The sequence below is a fragment of the Panthera tigris genome, chromosome A2 (assembly GCF_018350195.1).
Source record: "Panthera tigris isolate Pti1 chromosome A2, P.tigris_Pti1_mat1.1, whole genome shotgun sequence".
Lineage (NCBI taxonomy): Eukaryota > Metazoa > Chordata > Mammalia > Carnivora > Felidae > Panthera > Panthera tigris.
In genome coordinates, this window is record NC_056661.1 from 151,186,645 (window position 1) to 151,199,646 (window position 13,002).

Here is a 13,002-nt window from a genome sequence, read left to right on the forward strand (position 1 = left end):
GAGTCCTGCAAATTAGATTCTCTCTTCTTGAACAATGGTGTACTGTTATATGAGCAGTCAGGTGAGATGTGTTTGAAAATAGACACATATGCCCCTATTCTTTAGAGAGCATAGGGTGTTCAAAACTGTACAGTATAAACTACATTTAACTCTGCTTTTTTTCAAGTAGAACTTTTTTTTAATCTTGGGAGCAATCTAAAGTCACCAGAATCTGAGCTCCAATCACACATTTGATGCTAGCCTAGTATCCATTTTTACATGACTCGTATCGTATAAAGAGAAAGAATGGACATAATTTTAGTATTCCATTTGCTCTTCACCAACTCTCATCAACTATTATTTTTCTCTTTTTCCTACCAATGATGGTATGGAAGAGAAAGAAATCTGATAGACTCCTCTCTAACAACCTGGAGGGATCCTCTGAGCTCTAAACATGTATTTCAAATTGCCTCTATCTCCTTAAATGTCTTACAGGGGTTTCAAACTTAACTTATATAAAACACAAGTGAGCACTTGGTAATATACAGAACTGTTAAATCACTATACTGTAAACCTGAAACTAATTTAACACTGTACGTTAAGTAGAATGGAATTCAAATATAATTTCAAAATATAGTAAAAAAACCACAGTTCATTTTTTGGTAATATTATCTTTCTTCTATTTTCCCTACATCTCTAATGTAGTCACTGTTTACCTAATGGCCTATGCTACCCAGCCGGGATTCACGCATACTCCTTTTTCACCCTTCACAGTAAGTCAACGTGTCTGAATAACTCTTGAAGTTGCCAATCCCCCTCCGCCCCCATCTTCATTACCACTTTCTTTACAGCAGGCTTCTAGGCTTCCTCATTTCTTCACCTGGACTTAGGTACCAACATCCTGCTTTGTCTATCTGCCTCCAGCAGTAGAGATTCTGGTCACCTTCCACACAGACATCCAGGTATTCTTTCTAAACTGCAAATCTGATTCTGTCTCATTCCATCTCTCTCAACCTCCCCCATTTAACAGGTCCAAAAACAAAACAAAACCCTTCTGTCCTATCTTTCTCCACATCAATGTCTTTCTTCACCATATGTGTCATCACTGAGCCACCAGGGAGCTCTAGAATACCAAGATGAGCTCTTAGGCTCATCTTGCATGGAACGGACGCTTACAATCTCATCCACAGATGCTCTTGCCTCCTCTGTGCAATTTTTGCTGATTTCCCCATTTTATGAACACTGTTCTGCTTTCAATTCTTCTTCTTCTCTTTACACGTGCCTTTCTCCTAGAATTTATTATGCCAGACGGCAATTGCTTCTGTTTTTCATGTTCCCCCCACAACACTGAACTGTGGGTACCCTGAGGACAGGGTTTGTCTCTTGGCCCATTTCATAATCATTTCACATAGCAGAGTGAATTCAATAAGCATTTGTGGGTTCAATAAATTTTCAATAAATACTTATGACTGACATTAAATGCATGAAAGCAGGGAGATATTTTTAATAACAAATATCACTAGAATTTAGAAAATTCCTATTAATTAGAGGCATCAGTATTGCCTGTATTTCTCATATGCTGCATGGCCATTCAGGATCCAGCATCACAAGTTACCTAGTGTTACTTCCACTGTACCTGATTTGCCAAGTATTTGTAAGCTCACCCAGATTCCAGGGGATGGTGCATAGACCCAAACTCGTAATGGGGTAAGTGTCCAAAAACTCAGAATCCATTTAAAACCAGCCACCATCAGAAGATGCTAGTAAATTACTTATTTTGAAAGTGTATAAATAAAGAAAAAGAATCAGTTATCCTGCTTTTCCTACACAAACTATATAACTAAATAACCAAGTATTAGGTGAAATTACTCTTTATAGAAATATTCCAGTTAATGAATGAAGAAGGGTAGAATTAGAATATCGCTACTCTGCCAACCTCCAATGATTGCTAGATCCAGACAATGACCCTCAAGGACTATTAACCAAAATAGAGGGAAAAGCAGATATTACCTATCATCTTTTGGAAGAAGAAAACACTAACCACAAAGTAGATTTGTTGGGCGGGGGGGATGAAAGTGGTACGTCTACATCCAACTATCAACTTAAAGGAAACAGCAAGACAGAAGAACATGTTAATTGAGACCTAAGAGATGTTATCAGCACAATTCAGGTTCAAGGAAACTTCACAAGACAAAAGACTATTTTTTTCAATAAATAAAAGAAGAAGATGAAGAGATGGACAGAAACCCATAGATACTTAAGAGTCCTATCAATCAATCACAACAACTAAATTTAACTTGGATCCTGGCTCAAACTAACAGAGCATAAGAAAACAAAGGATATTTGCAAGGCAACTGGAGATTTAAGCACTCAGTAAACGGTGATAGTCAGATGCTACTGTCTTATTTTTTTCAGATGTAAGGGTGTAGTCATGCTCATAAAACAAAGTCTTAACTTTTAAAAGCACCTTCAGAAGTATTTGCAAATAACTGATACAACATCTGAGATATGCCTCACGTTAGTACAAAGCAGGTGGGGACAGATAGAAGACTGCCTATCAGTTGAACATTACAGAAGCTGGGTGATGGATTCAATATATTATTTTGAGGTCTAGGATCCCTCATACCTGCAAGTGTATATGAATTTAGCTTTCTACAGAATTCCAAATCCCACTCTTCTTCTCCCGGCAAAATTCATCCACTCTGCCACATTTGCTCTTGCCAACCCCGGATATCAGGCTGTCTGCCGTGTGGCAGACACACACTGGAATGACGGATATCCGCCACTTGCCACTCCTGGCTGTCACCCCACCCTTTCCTGCCCTTCTTGCCTTGTGAGCCTGACCCATTTATACTGTATCAGTGGCTGCCTTGTCCTCTAGCTTCTGGTTAGACTTCTCCAGAGGAAGGCACCAGCAGAAGATCTAGAGGGCCAAGAAGAGTAAGGTCACTGCATCTAGGGCTCCAGCTCTCTGCCTGCCAGGTTGGCACTGGCTGACTGCTTCTGCCTAGCAAACACTATCAGGTGGTCCTTCCCAAATAGTTGTCCTTCGGGTACAGCTGACTGCTTCCTTACCTTTGCACCTTCAGGTCAGGAATCCACACCATCCAATGCTCCTTCTCACAAATCAAGTTCACTATTTGTAGAGTCCCTCCATAAACTCTCCTCTAATTACCCAGTCTCAGCCGGCTATCTCTCTCCTGTCCAGGCACGATACAATTGTAAACAAAAATAACCGAAATAAAACTGTAAGAATGATCTGGCATAGATATGGACTGCGAAGTTATAGAAGATGGACAGTTCAAGAACATTTTAGAGAGAAACGGCATATGCAACGGCCCGGTGGTACAAAAGCAACAAGAGGTGTTCAAAGCTAAGCTTGACTGGAGAGGCTAATTGAGCTACAAAGCAAAGAGGGCAGTGGGAAAGGCTGGAGAATTAGAGAGAAACTCCATCTTGCAGGCCTACACTTAGATTTTGATTCTGAGAGTGATGGGGAAATATCCAATATTCTTCCTGCCCTCCTAAGCCTATGTGAAGAATCGTCTTCTCTTACACATTCCCCGACAGCCTTCTGCCACCACATAGTCATGACTAGGAAGCTCTGGCACATTGGTAAACATTCAATAAATGTTCACTGAATCCACAAATAAATGAATGAGTGAAACACACATGGCCAGGTTTAAGGTTTTTCTGGTCACCTCCAAGAATTCTACCTTGCATACATGCTCCTTGAATTGATTCCCATGTTTACTCTTGCCTGAATCTCTTTGCCTGTAATTAGCATAAAGACCTTTGGAGAGAAAGAGCTGTGTATGAGCTAAAACCCTGAAAATTAGATCCATCCAGACCAATCTTCCACACTTAACAATCATTTCATCCCAGAGATGGCAGATTTAATGAGCAATATCACCATCTCAGGTGATGGGCATTCTTGCCACAACCACTAGAGGCTATTCTGTTAGATCTCAGCAACCCGAAGTGATTGAGGAAAAGTCAGTAGGAATCCACAAGATGAGATACAAAGAGAGCCGTTTTGGCTTGTTTAGAACAAGAGATGCAACCTTCTCACCGGCAGGCATCAGGCATAACACAAACCAAGTGCTAACCATGGGCCGCAAGAAGCTTTAAATTTTTTAATTCACTTTATAAACTGATAGTGCAGCCTGATTTACACCACGTAAGGTGATACGTGTAATTTTTAACTGGTTTCCTCCTCATTCAATAATAGGGTAAAATACACAGCGAAAACCTGCTGGAAACTGCCCTTACACCACAATTCACAATTTGATGTGTGTAAACAAAATTAAAATGCAAAGGTAATGTCAATACTGTAGCAAATGAATATTCATTAATGTCACAATAATGATGTCTTTCTTTATTCAGGTATTTTGTGATGATAAAGATGAATGCAAATAACTGCCTTCCTTTCTACCTTAACACTCTAGTCCTTAGTGAAACAAAAAGGTATCCAATGGCAAGGTTTCTGCATGAATGCTGGAATATGTCGGTGGCATAATGCTTTTTAATTTCCATAAGCTGTGTATTTCATTCTGGTAGAAAATTCACCAGGATAATTAGCAAATAATATTTATTATTGAAGTCCTTACAATTGTGCACAATTTCCTTAGTGACATAAAGAATTGTTCTTTTGTTCTTGTTTTCCCCAAGCAATTCTGTATTGCATAAAGTTTATAAATTGGTAAAGCAGGAGAGAATACTGAAGACTGAAAACCAAAAATCTATGAATGAATAAACTCTGTGACTGAAATGTATTTCATTTCAATAACATCGTATTGCTCACCAAAGAGGCCATAGTGAATCCAATTACTTCAATATAACCATCATCATGACGCTGAGGTTCAAAATCATGGTGATCTCCTGGGTTCCCCCAGGGCATTGTGCCAGCACAATATCTGCAAGAGGAGATTAAAAAAAGAATTACATTTATTCCATTCCCCTCATGACTGATATTAGGTATTACCTCACAGTGAGATCCAATGCGTATCTCACCTAAGAATAGTTTTCTGTTCTTGGTGCATACCTTCCAGTAGAAAAGAAAATGGATTTATCATTTCCAAATATCAATCTGTGAAAATGGACCACAGGTGTGGTGTCCTGTGTGTCCAACTTTCTCCTCACCCATTATTTATTAACATTTCTCACTCAGTGATCCATTATGTCTCTTCTATGATATGCCATGAGTTCCAGAATTGGGTCTTGGAGGGAGACACTGCATGCCAGTAGAAAAGGGAAGGGAAACCATGGTGGGTAAGCATTGGTTATTATGTGTAGAACTAAGATAATAAATAACCACTGGGAAGGTAAGCAGAGAAAGGTAACTGAAGAAGAGTGAGAAAGATATGCGGAAAAAGTAAAAGATTAAGAAAAAGAAGGTGAAATAAAGGGAATTAGAAAAGTAGAGGAAGAGGAAAGGAGAGAAAGCAAGAAGAAAAAAAAGAAAAAATTAAAGAAAGCTAATAAACAATGTTTCCTGAGAATCTTGGTCTTTTACTTAATTTTTTAATTTATTTTAGAGAAAAAGAGCGTGAGCTGGGGGGGAGGATCAGAGGGAGAGAGAGAGACTTTCAAGCAGGCTATGTGTTCAGCATGGACCTCAACATAGGGCTTGATCCCACAACCCTTGGATAATGACCTGAGCTGAAATCAACAGTCGGAAGCTCAACCAACTGAGCCACTCAGGTACCCCATCTAGGTCTTTTACTGAAATAACAAAGATGAAAATCCTTCTGGAAAAGGATTGTAGGTAACTATACTGAGCATTGCCAAAAATAATCAGGAGATTATAGTATATTTTCCTAGCTATGGATTTACATACAACTCTCATTTCAGTTAAATTCAGTCTAAATACAACTTATCTGCAGATTTTGTGTCTTGAGTTGTGTGGTTTGTGAATAACAAAGGGCCATAGATCCATCCCTTCCAAAATCTTGGCTTGGGAACCTAGACTCTAATTTTGTACCTCTGAGATAATGTGCTTATTTTGAGTCTAGTTAATCTTAAATATCCCTTTCTCCTGAGATATATAATAGCACCAAAGAGAGTTGACATCCTGGCTAGAAAATGCTACTCTAATTGATCCTATTTTTTTCAAGGCAATCATCTAGCAACAATTTTGAATGTGTTCCATACTAAAATCAGGCTGGATGGTTTCCTAACAGCTTTTGGGAAACTGAGAACAGGGATTTATTCAAGCCTATTATTCTTGGGAGAGAGAGGGAATCAGTAATTGAGAATTACATTAAAATGTTCCAGTAAATAGGGGTGCCTGGGTTTCTTAATGACGGATGTGTATCCCATGCATGCCACATCACATTAAAAACAAACAAACAAAAATAAAAACCACCCACCACAGAGAACACTAAACAAACCAACTAGAACAAAATTATCAGACCTAGAAACCCCTAATAAGCCACTAAGATGACTTACTTTCATTGTTTGTACCTGGAAATTTTCTATAATGAAAACCAATAACCTCAAGTCAAACAGAGCTCACATAAAACCAAAGAAAAAGTATGAACAGAGCTTACCTGGGTATATTTAAAAATACTATACACTGGAACTTCAGTTCCTGAATCTTTGGAGTGAGATCTGTTCCATCACACTGCAACAATCAAAGCAGAAAAGGGGGTTTGAAGTGGTCACAATTCTAAAAACTTTATGAAAAGATAACTAGGTTGACACAATGGGATATATCATGTGGTGTTCCCCTTGCCCCCACTGCTGCTTAAGTGAATGTTCAGTACCATGACTGAAAATGTACTCTGATTTTAACTTTAGCAGACCCAGGGTTCAGAGCATGGTTTTGTTTTAATGTAAAAACAAAGCTGCCATTTGATCAAAACAGTTTTTTTCCTGGTCTCACAAACAAAAGAACTGCCGTCATTCTCAACCTTGGATTATTAGGTATTTTGAATTGGAGTATCAACATTAAAATATTTATGAACCCTTAAGGAAATAAAAAAGGAAGCCTCAACTTCAGGCAGTAGTGATCTCCACCATAGTTATCTGACCCAAACAATGGGGATGAATCTAATCATTTATTCTATTTGCTGTCTGAGCTCAATTTTTATTTTGAAAATGTTAAACACTAACTTTTTGAAAACTCCTTAAGAGGAATATATACTGCAAGCTTTTAAAAACTATTATAAATTAGTGGTATCTCCATTAGGGATTTGCTCTTACACATTTAATGTCTTATAGACTTGACTGGTCTCCTGACAAAACTTGCTTTCCTGGATCTGGACGCAACCCTGGGTGTCTCAAGGGCTTCAGGCTGGCCTGGCCTCAATACCTCTGTGCAGAGTTTCCCTCACCAGTTAGCACTTGCCTTGAGTATCCTCTGACTAATCAAAGAAAAGGCTTTCATGCCCCTTCCCATTTCCCACAGGTGACAAAAGCCAAAAGAAGAAAACTCTAGTCACGACTACAGACTTCTCAATGTCAAAGGTGTACTTTTGTACTTGCTCTCTCCATACCCTCATCACAGAATTCCCCATCATCTTCTCCCTTGGAGTGCAGAGTAATGTATTCCCAAGCTCCCTGCAAATGTTTACAGATTTCTTTAAAAAGAGTTTTCAATCTAAGAACAATGATTCTACTAGCATTATTGTCTCAATCTTTTCCCAGCTGATCTTAACACAGCCCAATTTTCATTAGCATGCTCCAAAAATTGTTTCCAGGAAACATTTAGCCCTAAATAGACTACATTTTTAAATGTTACTTAGGAAGAAATCAAATTCTAGGTATTGATTGAAGGTGTTTTTACAATACTCTCAGGTAGTTAGAAAATCTGAAGTCTCCTAATTTAAGGACTTGAAATGAGTTGACAGATGACTACACCAAGGAAGATATTTTACATTATCAAAACTGAGTGTTGTAAGTAACTAAAATCTTAAAAACTAGGATGTGATGGGGCACCTGGGTGGCTCAGTGGGTTCAGCATCTGACTTCAGCTCAGGTTATGCTCTCTCAGTCTGTGAGTTTGAGGCCTACATCAGGCTCCATGCTGACAGCTCAGAGCCCGGAGCCTGCTTCGGATTCTGTGTCTCCCTCTCTCTCTACCCCTCCCCCACTGGCACTCTGTCTCTCTCTCTTTCTCTCTCTCTCTCTCTCTCTCTCTCAAAGACAAATATACATTTGAAAATTTAAAAAAATAGGACATGATACATTAATTTCATACAAAGCAGTATTATTTGCCTTACAGAAAGAAACTATAAAATTATTGTATTTAGAACAGAAATCTTTTCTAATTTTCTACTTTTTCTTCCTGGAAAATGTATCAGCGACTCTGGGAATTCGTCAAATTACATAAAGATGGGTACCTTACAATGTATCATGCTTTATCAAGTTTTCTTACATATTACTACCTTTAAATTTTGTGTCATTTTAGAACAGCAGCTTTCACCTTCTCCTACTTCAAACACACAAAGGAAAATATCCGCATATAAAATAGTTCCTGTACAAAAGTTCACGTATTGATAAATCATAAGGAGAACAGAGAATGCTGTATGTAGGATTTTGTTATTGTCCTATGCTTTTTTTAAAAATTTTTTTTTAACGTTTATTTATTTTTGAGACAGAGAGAGACAGGGCATGAATGGGGGAGGGTCAGAGACAGGGAGACACAGAATCTGAAACAGGTTCCAGGCTCTGAGCTGTCAGCACAGAGCCCGATGCGGGGCTTGAACTCACGGACCACGAGAGCATGACCTGAGCCTAAATCGGCCGCTTAACCGACTGAGCCACCCAGGCACCCCTGTCCTATGCTTTTTTTGATATAGTATTCATACAAACACTTTACATTTGTGGGAGAGATTAACAATGACTTCATCCTGTGGCAAAAATGAAATGGTCTGTTGGTATCTACACATCAGATCACTAGCTAATCTTCTATCCTTTTCATCTCTCACTCAAGAAAACATACAGTGATGTCCTTATAGAAATATCCTGGGTCCCTGTGTAATACATCACACTGGTCAGTAATTGTTGTTTCAAAGACCTGTTTTAAACAAGGGAAGCAAACTCTTCTGAAAGATTACATGATTCCTCCAAGGTCATATACCTCATAAAGGTAGACCTAGGACTGAATCCCAAACATTTAGATCTTGTTTCTAATATTTTTTCTCCTCCATACAAAAAAGATAGGGTTACACAAACAAATCCACCTGGAATTTTTCCTGTACTGGCTGATATCAAATCTTCCCTAGTAACTTGGCCGCCATTTTCACTTCTCTGTAAGCTTCCTTTAATTCCTGCTATATAAGCCACCTGGGAGTGAGACATTCATCAACAAGGGGGCTGTTAGATGTGGGAAACAAACTGTCTAGTGGTTAGGGAGTATATAGAGTTTAATTTCACTGCAGCTGACTTCAACAGTCAACGCCATTCAATATGGACACTGCCCTGGGCATGTGCCGCCGCCATTCCTCTTAGTGTGAAAAATACTGGAAAAACAGGGCAAGTTTATTTTTGGCTGGGTTGCCAGGAGCTGAAGAAACAGGGGAAGTTTGATGGGAGGTTGCTTAAATTTTAAGCTATTTAAATTTTATAGCCATAATTTTATCAATAAAAGAGCTTCATAGCTCAGTGGACCATTCATTGTCTTTCTTGCCTCTAGCTTTAAGAAGGCAGAACCTCCATTTTCAAGAGTCTTTATGACTAAGAGATGCTTGTTTTCACTGCTATTGCAAGAGAACTGAATTACCTGAATGTGATGCCAAGGGTCGTGGACAGCAGTGGTAATAGCCTCTGTCTCTTCTTTCAACTGACTTGTCCAATTTGTTGGCATATAATTTTTCATAATATTCTCTTAAAATCCTTTGTATTTCTGTGGTGTTGGCTGTTATTCCTCCTCCTTCATCTCTGATTTTGTTTATTTGAGTTCTCTCTCTTTTTGTCTTGATGAGTCTCACTAAAAGTGTCTCGATTTTGTTTATCTTTTCAAATAACCAGCTCCCCATTTTATTGATCTTTTTTCTATTGCCTTTTTAGTCTCTATTTCATTTATTTCTGCTCCAATCTTTGTTATTTCCTTCATTCTATTGGCTCTGGGCTTTGTTGTTCTTCTTCTAGCTCCTTTAGATGTCAAGTTAGGTTGCCTGAAATTTTTCTTGTTTTTTGAGATCGGTCTGTATTGGTATAAACTTCCCTCTTAGAACTGTTTTTGCTGCATGGTGATTACAAATTTTAATTTATATCCCTCTCCTGATCCTCTCCATACTCATATATATTTTTCTCTATTCTAATGTATTTCTGTTATTTTGTCCCCTCTCATCACATATCCTATTCTTTATCTATGCTATGATAAATTCATGCATTGCTATATCCCACTTCTTTCTCATTTCTTTTTCTTTAGACAGTTATATACAACAAAGTCACCTGTGCTCCTTTTTTAACTTGGTTACTATAAGGAAACATTTTATGTCTTTCTTAATAACTAATAATATGATATTTTAAAATATAGCTCCTAGAGAAAAGGTAACTTTCCTTCTCTCATGCCTCCAAGGAGTGTGTGTCTAAAACCTGAGATAGAAACAGCACCAAAAACAAACTAACCAACCATTTAGTGGTGAAGAACCTTGGCCAGGCTACAGGCTACAGAGGGAATCATTACAAAATAATTAAATAAATACGTTTTTCTAAAATGGAGACTCCTCAAATAGCCCTGGAATAAAGATATTTGTTTGGTGAGCATCTATTTCTACATCAAGACTCAGCTCGACATCACTACTTTGATGAAGTTTCCCTGAACCCACCATGGTCGGTTTCCATTTCCTTCTTTGTGCCACCACCATAATGCATACATTGTCAACAACATTAATTAAATAGTATTATGCAATGACTTACATGCCCATTTCTGCAACTGAACTGTTGATTTTCTTCAGGAGTGAAACTAGCTGTCCATCCATCCACGAGACTAAGACATTTCCCAACACAGAGCTAAATTCTCAGAAATGTTGGTTGAATGAACTATATGAAATCATCTCTGAAATTAATGTGGCCCATTGATTAATCTAAGTATATAACCTGGTATTTGGGGTACATTTTTTGCCGCATATTTATATTCAAATGAAATGAAGGAAAAAATATGATAAAAAGAGGGGAAGGCAAACCATAAGAGACTCTTAAATACAGAGAACAAACTGAGGGTTGATGGGGGGGAGAGGGGAGAGGGAAAAACGGATGAAGGGCATTGAGGAGGGCACTTGTTGGGATGAGCACTGGGTGTTATATGTAAGTGATGAATCACTGGGTTCTACTCCTGAAACCAATACTACACTGTATGTTAACTAACTTGAATTTAAATAAATACATGATAAAAACAACAACAACAACAACAAAAAAACCAAATGAAACGAGTCAATACATTCAGTACTTACAACAACTTTAACATGTTTGGAAAGATCTCTAGAGCTTCTCTGTAGAAAATCAGAAAAAGCTGCCTACAACCACAAGGAGAAAAAGGGGGAAAAATAAACTTAATCACATGGTTATGCCAAATCCTTGCTTATGTATTATAGATAGTTCCTATTGCTTCTGAATTATTCAAAAATATAAAACAAGGGTTTTTCTTCTGAATCCAAAACAAAATGCAGTGGCTGTCAAGATGAAAACTTTCTTTGTTTTCAAACTACAACCTATAATACAATTTAAGAACACAGTAGAAAAGTAAAAGAGTAGATAATTCCAAGGGTCAATTTGAAGATGTATTTTGACAACCTTTCTTGACCTCTTACTTGACTATAGGGTGCTGAAATCATCTTTAACTTGCCATTAAGAATGTCTGGCTTCACCCTCTCCCTTTTCATTTCAATTCTCTCTATGCAGTGGTGTAAATTAACTACATTTTCTTTAAAATCAGTGTTTTGGAGGACTTTCCGCCTCCCCTCTGCCTAGCCATTCATCCCCAGGGATGTTCCTGAGAAGAAGGAAACAAGACCCAATTTACTCATATATAAGCTTCCATGAGGAGCTACACCTTCTGTCAATTTCTCATCCAAACATCGATGCATACGTACTGCTGTGCACACCACATTCCAACCCAGGCTTTTCCACGCATCTTTCAGGCTGCCTAACTCCCCCATTCTCTCAATTGGCTTTGATGTTTTTCACATCACTCCTTGAATGTCATCTCCTCAGTCAACATGAAGCTTTAAGGCTTTAAAGTTCAAAGATGATGAACACCAGCTCTCTTTCTACCAACTTAATAAGTATATTTACTTTTAAGCCAAGACATTAAACCTTAAGCATTATATAGACATCCTTGTAAACATCCGAGACGTGTAATTATTTTTAATATAGTTAAGTATCCTTATTACCAATAGTGAATTAGTATTAAATAACATGTAATAATTTTAAGTGTAATGTATACTTACCCCTGCATAGAACATTTTATTTCGAAAACGACTGTTGAATTTCTCTGGATTTGCTTCTGTAAAAGGAGACAGGTAGTTTTGTTATAGAGACCTCATTAAAGGTAATGGCCTCCATCAGCACTCTTCCTCCCCCTCCCTCCCCACCCCACAGATCCATCAGACTCAAGAGCCTTATCATCTTTTCCTCAGTTATACGCCAGTTGGTAAAGTTGTCCAGTGCTACAAAAGTATAGCCCCCAAATGGCAGCATCAGCATCAATTGGAAGCTTGTTAGAAATGCAAGTTATTAGACTCTGCCCCAGACCTACTGAATTATAATGCTTAGGGGACGGTGTCTAGGAATCATGACTTAACAAGTTCTCTAGTTGATTTGCATGTACATTAAAAATTCAGACACTCTGGGGTGCCTGGGTGGCTCAGTCTGCTAAGCGTCCCACTCGATTTCAGTTCAGGTCATAACCTCACAGTTGGTGGGGTCAAGCCCCACGTCAGGCTCTGTGCTGACAGTGCTGAGCCTGCTTGGGCTTCTCTCTCTCCTTTTCTCTCTGCTCCTCCCATGCTGCTGCACTCACTCGCTCTCGCTCTCTATCTCAAAATAAATATTTATTTATTCAGAATAGAGGGT

General features: G+C 38.3%; 1 protein-coding gene across 2 annotated transcripts in view; it reads right to left on the reverse strand.

Moving 5' to 3' along the window:
- DGKI (diacylglycerol kinase iota) overlaps positions 1-13,002 on the reverse strand; it is a 442,717-nt gene that overhangs the window by 164,639 nt on the left and 265,076 nt on the right. For both annotated transcript variants that reach the window (XM_042977425.1, XM_042977422.1), the window contains exons 16-19: positions 12,378-12,433; positions 11,382-11,444; positions 6,531-6,604; positions 4,784-4,895 (exon numbers count right to left, since the gene is read on the reverse strand). In XM_042977425.1, the coding sequence (XP_042833359.1) occupies positions 4,784-4,895; positions 6,531-6,604; positions 11,382-11,444; positions 12,378-12,433 (305 nt within the window). The remainder of the gene's footprint in view (positions 1-4,783; positions 4,896-6,530; positions 6,605-11,381; positions 11,445-12,377; positions 12,434-13,002) is intronic.